The 22111-nt window shown below is 40.0% G+C and overlaps 1 protein-coding gene across 17 annotated transcripts in view; it reads right to left on the reverse strand.

Moving 5' to 3' along the window:
• The window catches only part of LTBP1 (latent transforming growth factor beta binding protein 1), a 203607-nt gene that overhangs the window by 47705 nt on the left and 133791 nt on the right, over window positions 1-22111 (reverse strand). For 9 of the 17 annotated variants that reach the window (XM_074579856.1, XM_074579853.1, XM_074579847.1 and 6 more), the window contains 7 exons: window positions 21795-21893; window positions 19660-19785; window positions 18373-18498; window positions 17508-17630; window positions 13864-13983; window positions 7785-7907; window positions 5692-5814 (listed from right to left, as the gene is read on the reverse strand). In XM_074579856.1, coding sequence (XP_074435957.1) covers window positions 5692-5814; window positions 7785-7907; window positions 13864-13983; window positions 17508-17630; window positions 18373-18498; window positions 19660-19785; window positions 21795-21893 — 840 coding nt within the window. The remainder of the gene's footprint in view (window positions 1-5691; window positions 5815-7784; window positions 7908-13863; window positions 13984-17507; window positions 17631-18372; window positions 18499-19659; window positions 19786-21794; window positions 21894-22111) is intronic. The other 8 variants (XM_074579857.1, XM_074579855.1, XM_074579848.1 and 5 more) reach the window with 1 other exon arrangement.

Consider the following 22111-nt stretch of genomic DNA (forward strand, 5'->3'; position numbering starts at 1 on the left):
ATACTTTAATACTAACATAGTGACTTGAAACTACAATGTCATTTAATAACTGGGTGGGAGGGGTAGAGAAATTAAGTTTACTACACTTTAGAATGTCCTTTTAATTATTTTCATCTTATCAAACGTCTTGTATTTCTAGAGAGCTTTAAAATTTGAGTTTGTGTCATTTACTCTTAGCAAGCATGTCTAATATGTGCCACCTGCACCTCCAATGAAAGTTATCCTAACAGACATTGATACCAACCTCTCTCCTACTGTAATGGTGACTGTGGTGTTACAATAGTACAATTAACAAGAAAATCCACGCAGCTGTACATTTAGAAGACAGACACAAAAAATACCCGCTAATGCAAATTTGTGGTTTGCAATATGCATCTTTAGACATGTTTAGGCCGCTACACACAGATTCCTGAGACGGAAGTGACCTGACTCAGACGTCGCCCGGAGCACGGGCAAGCCCAAGCACAGCTGGTTCCACACCACACCAGCCGTGCCTGCGGAGACTGCTCACAAAACAACCGCGGGGACGGGAGGCTCGTAGGACAGGCACCACACTGTGCGTGCTGCTGCGCTAACGGTTGCTTTTTCAGAAGCAGTTCGTGTGACACAACACAGCCACTTCACAGGCTCAGCAGCTCGGTCACAGAGCTGAAGAGCTGCTTCTGCTCAGTGCTGCACTCAAGCCATAAATCCAGCCCCAGAGTAAGGGCATGCAGGGTCCAGCTTCCAGCTGCCTTTACACCACGTTCTGAGCTCCGAGCCTCAGGCTTGTAGACTCTGCCCTAGTGCCTTGGCATCCATGGCATAAAAATGCTGGCTGACACATAGCAGGGCAAGTTTGGGGACACAAACTAGATACAAAACTATTAAAGAACAAGACACCGGCATTGTCTCCACCTAAAGTCTTTTCTTCCCCAGAGGAAACAGAGCACAGCTGCTGTGGGTACAGGATTAACTCAGCAAGTGCTGGCATTCCAGTGATATCGTACAGTTTTGTTTCACTACAGCTCAAGATCACAAAGTATTTCATAACAGTGCCTCTCGTTTTAAAAGAAAACAGAAAATGAGAGAGTCAAGTAAAAGAAGCATCTCATAAGCAACTTTCCCCTGCCTCCACAGTGCCCTACCTCATAATTCACTTGAGTCTATTGCTCTGATAATGCAGATAGTTTCCTTTGAAAAACAGTTATCAAAGACTTTTTCCACTGCCTTTAATTATTCTGATTTCTTCAGCATGGATTTTAGCTGATTAGAATTGTAACCTTTTCCTGTGTTGCAGGAATGAATAACAATTCTAATTAAAAAAGAGGACATGACCTCATTTCTACACTTATCTCTGGAAAGCCCACACTATATCAGAGTGCAACTACCCTTGGGATTTAATCTATTTGATAAAAATAAGAAATAGGGATAGCTTTCTTACATAAATGAATGTTATTACAGATAAAACTGCACTTAATGCTGACAACGTGGTGACCTTTTGATAACCATATTTTATAATAATTTTCAACTGAGAAATAAATTGTGGTTTATTTAAAACAGCAATTAATTTTGAGTAGGAGCATGAGAAAAAATGAACGACTCCCTTGTGCTGAGTTAATGCCAAGTCTCACAACGAGAATGTGTCTTCTGCCAAATTCAGTCGAAATGCATTATTTTCCATATAGGACGCAAACCTCCCCTTCTCTGATGCAACACTTCACAGGTCCTATGGTTGCTGCATAAGAATCTCCAGAAAAATCAGAGACAGTAACTCATGCTTGAGATGTTCAGTGCTTTTTACCACCCTTTACACATGCATGTCTTGAGCATTTCGGCTAGCAAAAGCTCCGAAGGTTCCTAGAAGAAAACTGGAGCCTCCTATGCTTCAAACACTCTTTTCCAGTAACCCGAGTCCTTTGGGATGTACAGTCTATACGTAAGTTCAGGATGGTGCATATTCATACTCCCTGTCAGCCGAGACAAGGCCAATACTTTTTACCCGCAGGTGTGCTCACACTTTGTGTTCCCTCATATTCAGAGCAACACAGAGCAGAACGTATCAATGTCACTTCATCTCAAGAACAAGATGCCAAATGAGAGAGTAAAGCAGAAAAAGAATAGACATGCATGTGGTCATGCATCTTGAAGTCCTCTGCCTGCTAGGAAGTAACCTCCTTTTCTATCTTCAAGTGGAAGGTTGTGCATGCAGCCCACCTGTGGATGGTCATGTACTTTCAGACTACTAATTTCCAAGAAGATAATAGCAAGTCTCTCAAGGTACTGCAGAAGGGAAAAGTTCTTCAGCCTTGGATAACAGGGTATAGAGGCATTTACAATAGGAATGGACACACGGATTATTGCTCTCAGACAGAACTGAAGGTTCAGTCCAGCTTTCTCATTTTCTGAAGAGTTCAGTGCCAGGATGCATACAGAGCATGTATACTGCATGTATACACCAGTGTACAGAACAATTATATGCAAATTACCTATATTCTTAAACAACTGAATACTGCACAAAGACTTCCAGACAAAAACTTCAGCCAGAGAGTTGCAAAAAGCACAGCTGAAAATGAGCACAGCATTATTATGCCAAATTCTGCAATACCCCTAGAAGTTTGCACAAGTGTATAATGATCAAATGGGCAAACTGCTTCTTGAGCTGCTACATTTCTAAGAAAACTTCTGAAGTAGAGGAAATCTTTATTGAATAAACAAGCACATTTCTTACAAGCGATTTGCCAATCACATTGGCTTTACAGCCTGATACAGTTTTGGGTATATTCTGACATGACAAATGTCCACCCCTGAGTCTTGGAGAAACTGGATGGGATTTGAACCATTCTGTTCAAATGAGAACATTCCGGTAAATAGGCTAATCTGAAAATCACAGGCCATCATGTGGCGAAACATTGGATGTCTTCTCAAAGCGATCTTCTCTTTATGGAAGTTCTGCCCTACTGTGCCCCTCTGCACAAATCTGGCTGAACTAACAGTCAGGAGGAAAGCCATTTTCACGAAGATGGGAACGTGGCTGTGAGGCTGAGGACCTCCGCTGACATGAAAAGAACGTGAGATTTAAACCTGCAATCAACCGAACTCCCCAAGTGTGCACTGAATACTTCAAGGAGCCTTCAAAAATACTTACATCACAAGGTGAGGAAAAACAAGAGAGGTGAATGTATAGCCAATAAAGCAGTTGCATAAAGCATTCTTACTGACAGCAGAACAAGCAGAGTCTGTTCAGACTTAGTTTCCAAGGTGTAAAAAGCAGTCCGTAATACCCTGTACTTCAGAAAATAGAGAAAAGATATAATCCAAGCACAGAATAGTTTTTTCCACTGAAGGGATGAACAGATTTTGTGCAGAACTTGAAATATTCATGAGAATCTTCAGTGAACAAACTGTCTCTACAGAAATAAACCACTCTCTTGCTGGGTAGAGAAGCTATAGATTTGGTTACAGACTCTTGCAAATGAGACAAAGATGCTGGGAAAGGAACAGCTTTACTCTTTTTCCTGGTATGATCGAATTCCTCTTCTTTTGCCTTGAGAGCCTCTGAAATTGTTTTTTCTTGAAATTTGCCCTTGAACAGAATCAAGGAAGAGATGAAGATAAATCACGGACCCGTCCTGACAGGCCATTGCATAGTGATGGAGAGCAGCAGCCGTTACTGTGACTTCTTGGGCTATATGAAATGCACCAAAGCTGCCTGAAGAGAAGTTCTGGAAAACATTTGGTCCTCAACTACAATGGATTTAAATTAATTTCTAGATTTCATTTGCTCTTCACTACAAGATGGTTTAACTCACCATTTCATATGCTCACACTCTACTAACAGCATTTACTAATTCAAAATCTTTCTCTGCAGATTGGTTTGTAAGGCTTCTCGCTGAAGGAACCAAAACGATTGAAACGGTTATGCATCCCACTCTCTCACCATCTCCCTCTCTGCTATGCAGAAGAAAGAACGAACCTCTTCTTGTTTAAGGTGGACAAGGTAAGATCTTATAAATTAAATTGCAGCAATAGAAGATTACCATCACACATTTGGGAAAAAAGGAAGTCTAACACAAGGACAGCAAAGCACTGGCACAGGCTGCTTGAAGAGATGATTGGAATCTCATCTGCTGAAGCCTATTCAGAGCAGGTTAGATGAGTACCAGTCAGGAACACCACCATATGGTCTCTTCTGCCTTTGAGAGGCAGGATGGAGCAGTGATCCCTTCCACCAAATTTTTCTTTGATTCTTGACACAGTATCTCTGCATCTGTTGCAACTTAACGACAATCTTGAAGCCAGATAAGAACAAAATTCTTTGACACAAGTTTCTAGTGCCTTGCACCATCAGCCAACACTTCCTGAAGCTGATGGAAGTGATGCTGGTATTCACCAGGAACTCTGAGAAGATCTTGCTAAGTTATTCTATGACCAGATTCTCCAACCAGGTCAGTACCAAAGAGTATCAGTGTGCTAAGGAGATTTTATAATGTGTCCTTTATTCCTTGTTGATGAGAACTTTAAGAGATGCTGTCACTCATTAAATGTGGACAGTCCAGTTATCTTCATTGCTGATGAAGTCTGGTCTGATATTACAGGTTTGTCTTGAGAAGACAGCATCTGGTTGGCTCAGGGGGAACTGCTCTTCTGCCTGGATCACTTCAAGAGGAGGATTACTGACCTATTGCTGTGGGTGAGAAGGTGGGAACTGCCTCCTAGAGTGCTGTGTGGAGGATAACCTACCAGCAGAACACTATTAGGTAAAACGGCAGTATGGAGCTGTGTCTTCCATGGTATCGGCAGCTACAGAAAGCACACTAGAGACCGGAAAGTTTTTATGTGCACATAAAATGTGCACCACAATGTACGGTGAGACCTTAACTGAGAGATTTTTCCCCCCCTAGGGTAAGATAAGGAAGGAACTGAGGTACAGTCTTTTCTGGAGCTTGCTAGTAAGTAATCTTACATGCTGTAAGTGATCATGAGTAGTGCACCAGACGTACCATACCAGGTGGTATAGCCAACGATGAATAAGAGGGAGTAGCTTTGAAGTAATTAATTAGAAAAAAATCTGTTTGCCAATTACTGGCCAATTAAAGTGTTCTACCTCAGAGATAACAGAATCTTTCTGTTTTCTATAACACAGCATTTCTCCCTACATTTACCATACATCTTTCACCTCTTATTTTTGTTTTTACAAGCTCAGTATGTACACTGCCTTCTGGGACAGTGAAAGCTGTGAGCTCCAGCAGATCCCCCTGGAGCTCATCTTATACTACGTATTTTCTCCTGCCAGTGCACATGTGGGATTGTGGTGGCTGGCTACAGGTTCCCAAAACCAGCTGGAGAAGTTTTAACTTAGCAGGCCCCCATGTGAACAGCATATACTGGCAGAAGCTTTTGTAATACAGAACCTCTGTGTCAGAATTTGAGCAACAATGTTTAGAAAGGCTTAACTGTTTTTGGTAACAAGTTGGAAACACGTGTGCTGATTTCTTGTATGTGGAAAGATGACAGAGGCTATTTCTAAGAATCCATTAAATACGTGGCTCTTTAGGTGGGGACTGTTGAATGGTTGACAGTTAAGTATTGAGAAAGAAAGAGGAGCAACATATCCTTCTGCCCTGTTCCCAAAAGAGTTCATGCCTATAGCTGAAACAGTCAAGGTCTTATTGAAAAAAATAAATCAGTTGCTTAAGTCCACAAGCTTACCTTCACACTGATCTCCAGCAGATGATAATGTGTAGCCTTGGCTACAAATACATCTGAAAGATCCTTCTGTGTTCCTGCAGCGTCCATTCGTACAGAGTGATCGGTGCTGGCATTCGTCTATATCTGTAGCAGAAGAGACAGTGAAAACATAACACATCTTAAAATGCCAATTACTAATCAAATGGTGCAATAACCAATTCTGAACAAAACAATGAAGCAGAACGTCAATATCCAGTACTGCTTCTCTTGGTCTTACATATTAACAAATGCAGACAGACAACATAACGCACAAAAATATATGACTTGAGATGACTACATTCAGCATTCTCTCCTGTAGTGTCAACATAACCCTCAATGCACAAACGGGTACACACAGACCTACAAATACACACATGCTGCTTGAGAGCTGCTTTTGTTTCTTTTATATCTGGCAAAGGTAACAAGGCAGCTGCTCAGTGAGTCAGCAAAACCCACAAAATACTTTCCAGCAGGATCACCACCTTTTAACAGGGTGTGGTTTTCAGATGCACACTGAGAGGCTGTTCCCCTATTAAGTTGTACCTGAAGGCTCCTTTAAATACTTGCCTTGTAACAGTATTAATCCTCTAAGTATGGGGAAATGTCTCTTTGCTTCCATAACCACTTCTAATCCCTCAGCGCTTCAGTTCTCATAAACTGGGCTCAGCCTGGGTTAACCGATGGACTTGAACATCAAACTTAAATTTTCCTATGAAAAACTCAAAATATTGGAGGGGAGCGGCACTTTGAATTCAGAACATAGCACATGTCCTGTTTGAGCTAGGAAACCTGTTTTCCCTCCCTTATTTATAAAATACTTGTTAAGGAACAGTAATTAAATTGATATGGCAGGTTCTTAGTCACTTGTAGGACTTAGGCGCGGCTGAATGTCTTTCTGAAAATATACTCCAATTCAAACAGGAGAAAGTTACTCAATGAGGTTTTTCAGGTCTGTGTTATGGCTACGTAGTCTGACCTCTTGAGTAATGGTCCCTTGCGACCACAGAAGTTTTGAATTTAAGGATCATCGAAATCTGCGTGGCCACATGAAGCATCTGGGCACATGTACAGGTCCTTACTTCAGAAAGGTGCACTTTAAGAAGAACAGTCTGCACATGCCAGCTCAGCTTGGCAAGGGCCCTTTTCCATGAAAGGTTCAGAGGAAGCAGTCAAACTTTGTCTACATACTTTCCCCAAGACCAGTCTGCTGTGAGTCCTGGACAGCACATTTAATTCGCTCAAGACACTTAACTTACACTGAAGTTTTGTTTCAAACTTCCTGACAAATTTACATGAATGATCATTTAGTTTTACTGTATTATTTTTAGCACTCAGAAGTCTGAAAGTCACTTAGGGAAGCGTGGGGGGAAAAGAAAAGAAGAAAAAACGTTCAGGTTTCTGCATGCTTCCACAGCTTGGAGACATTCTCCCAGATTTTCACCTTTGGGGAGAGGTTTCAAGAAGTCCCCTACATTCATACCTCATGTACACACCCTTTAGGCTCTCCCTCAGACTACTCTGCTCTGACTTCAGACCTAGTTTTGTTCCACTGGAGCAGTCCTGATGGGAATTTTAGATGTGGAAGAAATGTAGAATCTGACACTTTGGAGGTACAGGTACTGTTCTTAGAAATACAACACCAATGCAGTGTCACCAATGCAGGCCTCAGCTCACTGTTAACTGATGCTGCTGGCTTCCGAGAGGATGCAGCCTGGGTTTTTTGATTCCACTCACCCACACAAAAGACAAAAATATAGAAAGAAAAGAAATTAAGGCAGAGAAAGCCACTGTACCCAAACCTCCAAAGTGACAGAAATGCCAAGGATTTTCCAGAAATTCAAATTTAGCAATATAAATGTTACTACACATTCTTGATCGGCTTTACAACAAACATCAAAGTCTACAATGCAACCATAAAAGCCATAACATGGAAATACATATTCTTACATTTTTGGTTATTTAGCCTCAGTGTTGTACATTTGTTGTTTTTTCCATTGAAAGCAGCACTACTGGATGAAAAATATTATCTAAAAGCTAAGTGCAACCTTATGAATTTTAATCATATTCTTTCCTACCTTCACACTGATCCTCCGATGCAGAAAGTTTGAAACCTTGGCCACAAATACATCTGAATGACCCCTCCATATTTTCACAACGTCCATTTGTACAGAGATTGCCATACTGACATTCATCTATATCTGTGAATACAAAGAAAGCATAAGTGTGTAATTGGGTAAAACCATCTTTCAGTTGAGCTTGGGAATTTATTCAAATTCTGCCATAAGCCTGGTTATAATCAGTTTTCCTGTCTATTTTAACCTTGGCAATTCTGCAGCAAGTCTGACTTAAAAAAAGGATTTGAACTTGAGCTGGCCTGTGCTCAAACACTCAACTACACTCAGAACCCACGTGACTAAAACAATGCTTTCGTCCCAGTACTGCAAGGACTGCAGTTTAGGCTAACAAACCTCCTTCTTCCTTTGCTTTTCTTGTTTTTTAAATAGGCATTGCACTATGAGCTAACTGTGTCCGCATCATCCCTACCTGAATAAGATATTTTGCCCATAATTTTCCAACAGTAGCTTAAACCAGCGCAGCTTTAGTATAAGAGAAGACGTCAGCAAGTGCTGGCACATTCATTCTTGCATTACACCGATTTACTCTTAGGATATGTACCTGTGATAAAAGCACCAGCAGCTGCCAATACCTTGTAACCATTATCACTAATCCTTCTGCTGTTGCAAGGAACAGTCCAGAAAAGCAGACGCAGCTCATGCTGGCAAGGCTCTATTAGAAGCTGTTCTCTCCAAAACCATTTTTAAAACATGTGCTCTGGTCAGAATCTCCCAACCTGCTGCCTCTGCTTGTTTACTTGGAGCTTACCTACAGGTGCAAGGGACCAGGCAGGTCGTCTTGGAAGCTAGAACAGACCTCAACCACATTTTCTGCTGTTGAGTTTTTGCTATTCTTTAAAGCTAGGTCAATTAATGCACAAGATTTAAAGGAGTTCTCCAGTGCATAACTAAAGACCCACATACGAAACACATGGACACGTGAGACTTTCATAGATGACGTTTTTCAAGTGGACTTAAAGGAGGCAGGTTCTAAAGGACTTAGCTGACACCTGAGGAATTTCAAGGGGATTTCTGCACTTCACACGGGTCCCCTTGTAAGGCTACTCTATATAGGCACCAAGGAACTCCACTGAGTTATGCCTTTATAACAAAAGTTTCAGAAGCAAAATCTCTCTTCCTGGTCACAAACCATCCTTTATTTACAGGAGGACTTGAAAGAAACTTTTTTTTTTTTCTATAAGCTATCCCAGCTACCTACTTTCATCATTCTCTGAAAGATAGAATCATAGAATTGTTGAGGTTGGAAGGGACCTTTAAGATCATCAAGTCCAACCTTTAACCTACCCTGACAAGAGCCACTTCTAAACCATGTCCCTAAGTGCCCCATCTACCCTTTTTTTAAACACCTCCAGGGATGGTGAATCCACCACCTCCCTGGGCAGCCTATTCCAACGTTTAATAACCCTTTCAGTGAAAAAATGTCTCCTAATATCTAATCTAAACCTCCCCTGACGTAACTTGGACCCGTTTCCCCTTGTCCTATCACTTGTCACCGGGGAGAAGAGGTCAGCCCCCATCTCTCTACAACCTCCTTTCCGGTAGTTGTAGAGCGTGATAAGGTCTCCCCTCAGCCTCCTCTTCTCCAGGCTAAACAACCCCAGCTCCCTCAGTCGTTCCTCATAAGGTTTGTCCTCCAGACCCCTCACCAGCTTTGTAGCCCTTCTCTGGACACGCTCCAACACCTCAATGTCCCTCTTGTAGCGAGGGGCCCAAAACTGAACGCAGTACTCGAGGTGGGGCCTCACCAGTGCCGAGTACAGGGGGATGATCACTTCCCTAGTCCGGCTCACCACACTATTCCTGATACAGGCTAGGATGCTGTTGGCCTTCTTGGCCACCTGGGCACACTGCTGGCTCATATTCAGCCGGCTGTCAACCAACACCCCCAGGTCCTTTTCTGTCGAGCTGCTTTCAAGCCACTCTGCCCCAATCCTGTAGCGCTGCATGGGGTTGTTGTGTCCCAAGTGCAGGACCCGGCATTTGGCCTTGTTGAACCTCATACCATCGGTCTCAGCCCATCGGTCCAGCCTGTCCAGATCCCTCTGCAGAGCCAACCTACCCTCAAGCAGATCAACACGCCCGCCCAGCTTAGTGTCATCTGCGAACTTACTGAGGGTGCATTCGATTCCTTCATCCAGATCATTGATAAAGATATTAAAGAGAACCGGCCCCAGCACCGAGCCCTGGGGGACACCACTTGTGACCGGACACCAACCGGATTTAACTCCATTTACCACCACTCTCTGGGCACGGCCATCCAGACAGTTTTTTACCCAGCAAAGAGTACACCTGTCCAGGCCATGAGCAGCCAGTTTCTCCAGGAGAATGCTGTGGGAAACAGTGTCAAAAGCTTTGCAAAAATCCAAGTAGATAACATCCACAGCTTTTCCCTCGTCCACTAAGTGGGTCACCTTATCATAGAAGGATATTAGGTTTGATAGGCATGACCTGCCCTTCACAAACCCATGCTGCCTGGGCCTGATCACCCTGTTCTCCTGCATGTGCCGTGTAATGGCACTGAGGAGGATCTCTTCCATGACCTTCCCAGGCACCGAGGTCAGACTGACTGGCCTGTAGTTCCCCGGATCCTCCTTCCGGCCCTTCTTGTGGATGGGTGTCACATTTGCTAACCTCCAGTCAGCTGGGACCTCCCCGGTTGTCCAGGACTGCTCATAAATGAGCATTAACTAGATGGGCCACTATCTTTAGCCAGCACGAAAATTGCTATGTTACTACTTAAGAACCATTTTCAAGATTTCCTTCTGAATGTAATTTGTATAAATCAAAACAGGGAAAAGCAACATACAAATAAATAACAGCTTTCATTATAAACCTAGCCAGAATTAATGCGGTATTCTAAAATAATCAATATTGTCTTTTTCCTAGGAGTGGTTTTCACTTAAAAAATAAAAGGTTAATTTTCAACTTTTATTTATTTATTTTGGGGATGCAGTTAATAGCAAGCAGGCGTCCCTGTTTGTATGGAAAAAGTTGGGGTTTTTTGCTTCACTGATGCAGAAAAAGTATTACACTTTATTTGCCTTTATGTGCCAGAAATCACATTACTCCCAATTACCCTGTCTTTTGTCACCACAAAGCACACAAATCTGTCAACATAAGAGAGTAAAACTACTGATTATTTGAGGCACTTGAGCTATTTAGGCAGCTGGAGCACAGGGAAACCTGGAAAAAGATTGGAGGTCTTTAAATCATCATCATAGGTCTTATTAGCTATTGTGAATACCTGCAGTAACTATTTTCCTTATATCATTCATGGCTCTTTACAAGCTCCTGTACAATCTGACTTTGACAAAGCCCATCTCTCCACAGACACAAATGAAATCACCATTATTGTCCATATTTCAAATGACCTACCATTCTTGTTCCCTCACTTGAGCCTCTAACTCTGTAAATAAAATGCCCTGTTGCAGCCTGGCCAAGAACATGAAGCAGAATCCTCCCAAGAGATGACAGCACAGATCCACAGGTGCTCTGCTGTGGCAGTTCAGTAGACAATACCACTTACACCCTTCTGCAAGGCTAATTTCTCAGATCCCTGCTGTTGCAAAATGTGCTCACTCAACAAAACACAACGTTTGCTCTCAAGGTATATGATCAATGCTCTAATTCAAGAATTTGTTAAAACACAGAGAACTTAATTCAGCACTCAGGCATGCAAATTCCCAACCGAATAACAAAGCCTGCAATATTATTTCTGATTTTTGGATGGGACTTTAACATCGAAAGACTTTCACATTAAGCCAGCAGAAAATCCAGGAACAGAACCTAAATCTTCTGAGATGAAGTCCACACAGAACCACAGAATGGTAGGGGTTGGAAGGCACCTCTGGAGATCATCTAGTCCAACCCCCCTGCCAGAGCAGGTCACCTGGAGGAGGTTGCACAGGAACGTGTACAGGCGGGTTTTGAATGTCTCCAGAGACTCCATCACCTGTCTGGACAGCCTGTTCCTGTAGTTGATTCTATTGAAGCTCCCTACAGCAGGGCTAGAGGTACATGGATCAGCTCTGCTGACCTCTGTATTAGTTTTGAAATCTGATGGGGTCCCTAATGCTGTCCAAGATGAATATTGCTAGTTAACCACATAGCTGCAAAATCCATCACAGTGATAACCATGAGGATGAAGCGGTCCAGAAAGTTTCATCAACCTTATTTTTTTTTTTCATTTATTTATCAACCCACAGAAGTGTGCTCTAGATTTACATATTACTTTATTGTCATTCTACATCATGATATATCACTTTATCTGAATGTGCAAATGTGGAGAGAGAAACATGAAAAAAAAATGTGATTGCAAGTAAACTTTTAAAAAAAATATTTCAAATAGTCCCTCTATGACACAAATGCACCGAGGGATCTGGGACAGTAGCAATTTCAAGACAACAAGGTGGCAAGGTGTGCAGGTGCCATTTTTAATTTCTTCCAATATGCCACCCGAACTGCAGCTAAATCTGTTCTACATAAGTCTGAAGTGAACCGATTGACGTGCCTTTATTAAAGAAAAGTTGCTAAGTTCCTGGCTTTAAATCCTGGAAGATTACAATATCAATAGCATCACAGAACTGTAGAATTGTTACACTAGACCTTCTAGGGCATCAAGTGCAGGCAGAGGAGTGAGCTGAGGTAAAAAAACTTACTGAAAACAGTACTGGGGAAAACTAGCAAAGCTGCAACTGACCTAAACTAACAGCAGAAAAATTGACTTATAGAACAATGGACTTAAAATACCCTTTATATTCTCCTTTCGAGTGTATTTAAATTGTACCATATCGCAAAGCTACAGATTTAAGAAAAGCTCTGTCTGCATTACATTTTGTAAAATGTGTATGGCTCATTGCCAACATGACGTAAGTCTAGGACAAACAGAAAATGAAGACTGATCACATCATTAATGATGCAAGATGTCTAGGCTTCATAAAACAAAGGAAAAAAGGCTTTCATAAAAGAAAGGAAAAAAGGAAACTACATGCAGTAATACAAGGAAAAAAAGTATCAGCAACTTGGAATCAAGACTTATCGCTTGCATGACTTAGTTTTGTTTGTAAATCTGAGCACAGCAGTGGTTTCTTTTCTCTCATTCTACTCCTACTAACCTAGTTAACAAGAATGAAACAAGTGAAAGTTCTGCCATGACATTTTCAACCAGGCTATTTTCATAAATAGGTATAGAAATCAAGCTTGATATCATGAAAGAATGTAAAATTGAATCAACTTTACATTTTCCAAAGAAGGCATTAAGTAAGAGGAAACCTTTCTTAACAGAGTGCATGTGCCACATTCTTTGCAAGGGTAGCAGGAATCCAAGCAGGTGGGAACGAACAAAACAAAGATGAACATGGACTAATGTGTGTTAAGTGAACCACATCAGTTTGTTGTAAACATTTCATAGCTTGCTATAACTCCATTAAAATCCATGAAATTACCTGAGAAATAGATTCTTCTACAATAGTCAAATGACAAGACCAAATAACGCAGCTATGACATAGAATCATCAAGGTTGGAAGGGACCTTTAAGATCGTGGAGTACAACCATTAACCTAACACTGCCAAAACCACCACTAAACCATGTCCCTAAACATGCTGGATAAACTGTAACAGGCAGATGTTCAGACAGAAATAATTTGCTACAACACGCCTTCTTCAGACAAAAGGGCAGTTGAAAAAGGTATCGTCTGTACAGCAAAACTGGTGGTGGGGCTCTGACAGCTACACCATATGTTTTTCAGGTGCTTCACACATACATTTTGTTTTGTAATTATAATTGTATTGTTTGTAGTCTACATTCAATATTCATTTATCTACAATAAAACACAATTTCCTCATGTATACTGTGTCTGAGAAAAAAGTCATTTCAAAAATCTTGTATTATGAATTATTATGGAATGAAATGGGGACCCTGGGCATGGTGCTGTCATCAGGTTGTAACATTGATGGAATAGGAAATACAGCGTCTCAGAACAAGAACTATAACAGGAGACACAAAGAGTACTGAACATACCATGGCACTGTCCATTCCAGCCTCGGAATCCCAGTCTGCAAGGAATGCACTGGTAAGAGCCAGGAGCATTAATGCACTGTGCATCTGGACAAGTAGTTGGAGTCAGGCATTCATCAATATCTTCAAAAGAGAAGATAAAAGGAAATACCGATCAAAGCCATAACAAAACACTGAACAATAAACTAATCTGGTTATTCTGACTGTGCTTATATTATACTAATACATTTAAAGAGTTGCATACTTTAACTGTTAGAGATCCAGGAAGGTACAGGTTCTCACAGATATGTAACCAGTGAAGGGGCATCTTGGAGAAATAAATTAGATGATAGTACATGCAACTGAACTGAATTTTCTGTTATACTGTGAATCTTTGATAGGCCCTCCATAACATACAGCAGGTCAGATTTCCGGCTTGGAAAGGTAAGAACAACTTCGCTTACATCACCCCTTCATAGAATCTTCATGGTTGGAAAGGACCTTTGAGATCATCGAGTCCAACCATACACACACACAGAAAAAAAACCAAACCAACCCCTTCACCATATTGAAGTAGTCTGAGCTTCTTCCTATAGTCAGTCTCAAGAAATTTTGGAAGTGCATTGCAACAGCAATAAAATTGTAACTCTAGCTTCTCAAAGCAAAGAGGAATTTGGTATTCTCCAGTGTCCTAGAGTTATGCAGCATGTAAGTACTATGTGGACTATAAATTTAATTATGTGAACAGTAATCAAAGATGTTTACAGGAAGAAGGGAGTAAATTATTCCTGAAAGAAGGCACAAGCAAGACACACATCACTGAGGCTGGCAACGTTTAGGGTGATAGAGGGATTTGTTGCATCAGGAGATGTCCTAGTTTACTCATGACAAAACAAGAAATAGCTTCTGAAAAACTCATGGATCTCATGTCCAGGCTCTAAGCATCTACCAAGAACTACTTATTCTGCACCAAAGAAACCCACAATATCAATGCAATCTAAAAGACCGCATACAAAAATGACATCCAAAGACAAGCTGCTGTCAAGTGACCAATGATCAGAAGATGCTGGAATTAAAACTGTGTGGGCAGCCTCGTTCCAGTCTGCTTCCATACTTGAGTATCATTTTATAATATGGTCTTTAATTACACAATAATTATAACCTTTCCTACTAAATACTCACTTCATGCAGTGCACAGAACTAATGAAATCAAAGCAATCCCTACACCCAGCTTCCTAAGTTCTTGTCCCTTCCCAGCTCCACAACTAGCGGTTGTGTCTTCTGCAATTAAGGACTGCTACTCCAGAACACATAGTAGGGAGGCAAATTACTCCTAGTTTTGGGAACAAGCTCAGAGAAGGAAAGCAGACTCCAACACTTGTAATTTAACCGGATAGTGTTCCAACCTTCAGAGAATTGAACATCCCCAGCTCCAAACAACTCACTGGATGTGGGCAAATCACAATTTTTCATAGAATCATGATCGTCCAGCTCAGAATACTTTCTCATAAAAACAGCAACAGGCCTCTTCAACCACTATAATGCAGACCTGCAAATGTGTCTCACTGAAACTACTGTGAGTTTGTTTTTTTATTTAATTAACCAAAAAATGCACTTCTGCAGAAACCTGTTCTCAGAACTGCCTAGACTGCATCTGCCCTCAAAGCACACAACATGAATGGTGTATTTGGTACAGAAGTTTTCAGTCAAAATAAAAGTTTAAATGCTGCAAAGCTTAAAGAAATCACAAGGAGATTTTATAGGAATACTTAATCGCATGCAATGATGTTCAGCTATGCCTGTAACACTGTTCTACATAAACAACAGACTCTACAAAAACAACGCATATGCACTCTTTACGTTTCCCAGGCCAGGCCCACGACAGAGCTTGCGTGAGTATAGCTTGAAGGCAGAACGATGACGGGGTGAGGAAATGTAAGTGAACCGTGTGTATTGTGTGCAGCTTGGAGGATTCTTGCCTTTGTTTTTGAAGTGTGGAGGAGGTGGAAAGGAATTATTTGTGGAATCTGGAATCTGTCAGTAGGGTGACTATAACGAGTAGGTGTAATGACATGGTGAAATGATTCCCGATTGTGTCATTTCCTTGCTTTGATGGATTTAGTGTAGGAGGGTTTTTCCCCTAAGCAACCTTAAATAACTTTGAACAGAGAATTTTGTTTCAGAAATTACATATTGTTAAGTTAAATGACAGAGGATGAGCACCACGCTACTTTAAATACAAGCTAATGAGAAATTTGACGCACTGTGATATTCTGATTTCGAGCCTATTTTAATCACAGATTCTCTACTGACAGAGATTTGAAAAAAGGAGTTGTAAGAGTGGAGCGTGTGAAACATTTATTTAAATAAAAAAATTTTTGTCTGAATAGAAAGAGGAATCTTTTAGCAATATATCCACAAAAGCAATATATCAGAACAGCAAATATATCCATAGCAGCTTTAAATTGCTTATTTGCCAGGCAACCTAATGTGTTAGCAATTTTATTCTGTCCTAAGTAACTTAGACTAAAGCATGAACAAAACTGTTTAAAATGAAATCGCTTGAATTTTTTTAGTTCACAATTCAAGCTGAAAATGAAGAAAAGAACAAAGAACAGCAAAAAAAAGCAAAAATATCACACTGGAAAATAATGTGAAGTTTTGAAGTTCAGATGTCCTAGGATCTCCTGCAACATGAAATACCTACCGGATATATATTTCCAAATTTAAAAAAAAAAAAAGGGACAACTTATCATTTGCTATCTGTTATAATATAGGAAAAATTACACTTTTAAAAAAAAAAAAAACAAACAAAAAAACAAAAAACGAAAATTGTCACCAAGTATGCAGGGCAGGACTAAGAATGAAGTCAAGTGATTCCATGAGAAGAGCTGTTAAAACAGCTGTCCCGAGATGGCTTTGCCCATAGTGGGGGAACACCTTTACAGTGTCTTAAATCTAAACAATAGGAATTGCAGTTCCAGACGTCAAATAACTGAAAAGACTGGAAAGTACTCAAAAAGGTTCCTTGTTTAAGCTTGCACCCCCTAAGAATTCTCCCTTTGCAGTCCACAGTGCTAAGCTTCCCTTGAACAGCAGGCGATGTTAATCATTCCAAGCAGCTGTAACATTTGGCATTGTTTTTGTGATATGAATAAATGGTAACTTCATTTCACCACCCAGGGACGTACTGTAGATAAAACAGGCAATGTCCTTTTGAACACTCCACCATTTTCAGCTGGTGTACAGGGGGAAGTTAACTAAATAAAGAAAGTAGCTGTGAGAGAAACCCAGCAGTAAGATTAAGCTAGAGAAATTACCCATGGAAATAAGAACACAGTGGGATGGTGAAAGGGAACTCTGAACACAAATAGATCTAAAAGCACTACGCCAAGACATTTGATCTGAAATCAAACAGCGAATGGAGATGGAAATTAATTAAAAGAAATATACAACATAGAAAAATATTAAGTTAAACATAAAAAAAGAATGTGTTATTTTAATATTTCCATCTAATGGCCATATTTCTTAAAAAATAAAGAAATAGATGTAAAGTTTTCTGCTGAGACCAGAAACAGCAGTCAATGCGATCAAATGGCTATTCCTATTGCAGTTGTTTGGCTTGGCAACTGTTACTGTATTACTACTGGTGAAGAGTCCAAACCTACCTTCACATTCACCTCTCCTGCTCATTTGGTATCCACTATCACAATATTCACATCTGTATGAGCCAACTGTATTTACACAAAAGCCTTCCCCGCAAGTATGAGGTCTTGAACATTCATCAAAATCTGCAGATGAAAGAGAGAAACGTAAGAGAAACTTTGCTTCACCATAGAATTACTGAATGCTTGCATCTCCCCAAAACTCTGCTTTAATAAAACATAGGTAAGTAAACTTGGATTTTCAAGCTGTTTGCAAGCCATAGCCTACAGCTGTTTTTTACCGAGCAGTTCCATCTTTACCTCACTGCTTGCGATCAGAGAGAATGAGATCTAGAAACAACCAGGCTGTATGAAGAAGGGCAGCAAGCAGCCCTGCCTGCGGTTGCAAACACAACGCATGTCACTGTCTCTATACTGCGCCCAAGGCAGTGCTAACCTGAGGAACATCACAGCCACTCACTCTGTCTGTGCTGCTCTCCATGTAGTTCATGGCTGTTTGCAGCTATATTTAAAAATACAGTTTGTTACAGCTACAAGTAATTGAAAGTTTTTAATGTTTGTATTTCCCACCACAGAAGGTGTTTTTCCTGAATGGTAATCTTCATAAACAAGCACGATACTGAATAAATTCTTGGTTTAAAACAAATAATCATTTTGAAAAGTAGTAGGAGCCACTCAAATATTTTCCTCACCACAGTATTGTGATGAGGAACTGTTTAGTGAGAGCCAGTTAAAAACACCTCCAGGCACCAGTCCAGTACCAGTGACACTGAGGATAAAAGCCGAAAAGGGGACTTTAAAGGGCTTTAGATAAACTTCTTGAATCATCTATATATTTTTATTTTCTATAAAGGAGACCAGTAATTACCAACACAGTCTGTTCCATCTTCGCTGGCCATGAATCCAGCTTGGCAAATACATAGGAAACTTCCTTCTGTATTTTCACAGCGTCCAAGGGAACAGAGATGGGGTGCCTCATTACACTCATTAATATCTATAAAAGAAATAAAAAATGTAAGACTATAGAATAACGTATTTAGTTGTGATTTTTTTTGTGCATTCTATGCCATGCTTTTGATAAGACTAATCTTGTAATTATTTTAATTCTTTGAAAAAGTATATGTTTTCCTCTCCCTCAGAGCTGAAAAAAAGATGCATTAAATAGTTTTGGTTGGAAAAAAATGCTCTCACTGGCTTAGACTATAAGAATATTGCATTGGCCTGAAGAATGTGACATGATTATTATTCAAATCACTGCACTGAGTGCAAGCTGAGCACAAGCTGCAAGCATGGAACAATAACACAATTTGGATGCAACAGAAGAATTTTAAGTTGCCATTTGGCTGTGTATGCGTGTAAATTATTTTTTAATACTGTAGTTGCACCTGATAGCATGCGGGAAGTTACTGAACTTTTGGTAGCATGAAAAGTTGATAGTACATAACCTGGCAACATGATATAATAAACTCTTCCTGATCCAAGTTACAGAGGAACCAGCATACTCTGAATGAAGGAGATACTGATACAGCTGCTTCCAAACCTGCAATGGCTCATGTAGAGCCAGGCTGGGCTCTGCCTCATGTTCGTCAGAGCCCTCTGTTCCAGAACTTAATAGCTTTGAAGGGAATGAAGACCTTACTTTGGAGACCTCCTAATTTGCTTCTGGGACGTTTATGATATACTTTCTTTTTTTCAGGAGAAGGTTGAAAGGAAAGACCCAACAAAATGACTGGATTTAGTTCAGCTGCAGAGCTGGTAGCTGAGCAAATCATTCTGAGAAACAGCCATTAATTCAGTCATTCTTTCTCCAAACAGAACTGTATTTCTTCCTGGCAGTCTGATGATTTTAGATACCTGATATAAAGCTGAGAAGAGACAGTCTGTCTAATCACTTTTTATCTCATCTCACAATGGGAAGAGCTTTCATTCAATTTAATTAAATTCACGTTCTGTTCTGAGCAGCTGAAAGGCTATATCAGAGACTAGCTGGCAAATTTTATTTGACATAGAAAAACTAGTTTCTGTGTAGTTTGGAAGCATTCAGTAGAGGATGCAACTCCTGACTGCACTGTAGCATATTTCCCCTGACCAGACTCTACATTTCAAGCATTTCATAGCATGGTTATTTCAGATTTTTGAAAGCATCCATTCATACCAGAGCACTTTGTCTGCTGATCATTAAGTCTGTACCCCTCGTAGCAGATGCAAGTGTACCCCACAGGCAAATTAACACAGTGTCCTGCTCCACAGATATCAGGATTAACTGTACATTCGTTGATTTCTAAGCAAACAAAAAAAAGTTTAATGTTAAACTCTCCCACACAGTTCAGTAAGCGTACGATATTCTGTAATCTAAGTAGAAAGATCAAGCCTGAAAACAACTGTAAATCAAGTTTGTAAGTCCTGAGTTTCTGTAACAGATACCTTATCTGGAAGAATCTAGAAACCATCTAGGCTTTTCCTAATGACATAGTCTCATGTCCCATCCAAGATCTATAAATGGGTACATAAAAAAAAATAAAGTAAAATGAAGATAATATAAAATAAAAATTTATACGATTTAACCTTTGCATTGAAGGTTAAGGAAATAACCACAGTGGGTTTATGATTATTTTTACAGAATACTCATCTGTTAATGGCTTGGATATATTTTGTAAGATAAGGAGATTCAGATGTGGGCAGCACTGGATGCTAAACCCTTACAGTAGTTTTAGAAATTCTCAAAGTATATGTGTTACTGCAAAAAATACTAATGACTTTGTTTAGTTGCAATTTAAACTAAGGTTATACAGCAGCATGAAACAGTAATTCTTGAAAAAGAAGTTATCTGTAAAGAAAAATAATTTATTCAGACTATTTAGAAATAGGTTACATTTAAATTTAACTAAATCTTAAAGTACAGAATTCAGTCACTCAAAACCGTCTCAACTCTAACTGCATTCAGTTTTTAGGATTTACATACTCGGAACAGTATGTAAATAACAGATGGATTTATTTGTTTATAGCACAAAACAATTTCTAGTTCTACTCCTTTTCCTGAGGAAATTAAAAACAGCAGAACATGGAAAACTACCGTTTTTTTCCATCTGATGTGATTGCCCAGCAGGGTAACTTCCTCTCCCTGTAAGGAAGTGAGGAGCTGGCTGGCAGAAGGGACACAGTCACAGCAGAGCTGACTTCCAAATTCCAGTTTGACAATCACCATTAGTAAAACTTTCATATGGGATTGACGAATTTCAATTACAGGTAACTGAAGGAGGCAGCTGAATGCTTACAGAAGGACAGGATACTTTCTCTACTCTTACAGTAGGTTCAGGAGGATTTAACTGCAGACAGAATCGTACTTCAAACAACAGGGTGATTTATAACCTGTGCACATTGCGTGCCAGTCAAAAATTCATTCTTGCATGAAGCAAAGCCATCTCTGAAGAGTTAAACTTTTATTAAAGCATGTGCAGTTTCTCCCTGTGAATGGAAACTGGGAAACCTCTTGGTAGGCCTAGATATCTTTACCATATACAATACTGTATCTTAAAGTATTTACCTCGATATTGCAATTACTTCAAAGCCTGTGTTAATTCTGAGAGACTAGCCAGTGTGACACTGTAATGTTTGCATGTATACACACATGTACATTCAACTTTTTGTTTTCAAATTTACAGCAAGTGAAATTTTCATGCCTTTTGGACACAGGTGTCACTTAAACAGGTTTCAGCTGTGACTGGGGCATTACTTGCATTTCTGTTATTTTTACTGCTTGACACACAGATGTAGAAAAAGCAACTTCAATATATCAAAAAAGGAAGAAGCACAAATGTCAAAAGAATATTTCAACATAGATCTCTCAGTAATTCCTCATCTGCTTTTTGTAAAACATGCTGATCTATAACCCATGAACTCTATATCCCTCAAAGAACATGATCACATATACTTCATGAACATATGTACAGATTGTCTAAAGACAACTTGTAGCCAGGTAGTCTTCAGTTCTGGATTTCAGTTGTAGATCACATAATCTGAGGTGGAATTATTAATTTTTCCTTCTATCATTTGTTTATGGGCACAAAAATGGCAGCTACATCCTGTCAGGGTCTAGTCCTAGCTCTGTTGACAGTACCCTCCTTGCTGTGCTGTTCTGTACTTTCTGTCTCTCGCCAGACTATTCCTTTCTGTTCTACGGCTACATTCTCTTTGCTATTATAATTCAAAAGCAGCATGGAACCAGTCATAGTGTCAGGAACTCACAGTAATTTCTTAATTTATTTTAGTTCTAAAAAGGAAGTACAATACCTGTAACTTGAGTAGGTGCAATTACTTGACTTGCACTCGAAGTAGAGATTTCAGGAGCAACTTCAACAGGCAGAGGAGGAGATGTTTTCTCAATCACTACTGTGTGACATGGAATGGAAATCAATCACATCCAAAAAAACCCCTTAAAGCATTCAAAAAAAACCCCTTAAAGAATTCACACATGATACTGAATGAGCCAGACGCTATGGAGGTTTTCATTAGTTTATTCTGCTTAGATCTAGAGTAGAAAAAAATAGTATAATTGGGTTTTCCATCATTCTCTGCTTGTGAAAAAAACTGAGGTGCTAAAGAAAGGA

Source organism: Larus michahellis, chromosome 3 (genome assembly GCF_964199755.1).
Source record: "Larus michahellis chromosome 3, bLarMic1.1, whole genome shotgun sequence".
NCBI lineage: Eukaryota > Metazoa > Chordata > Aves > Charadriiformes > Laridae > Larus > Larus michahellis.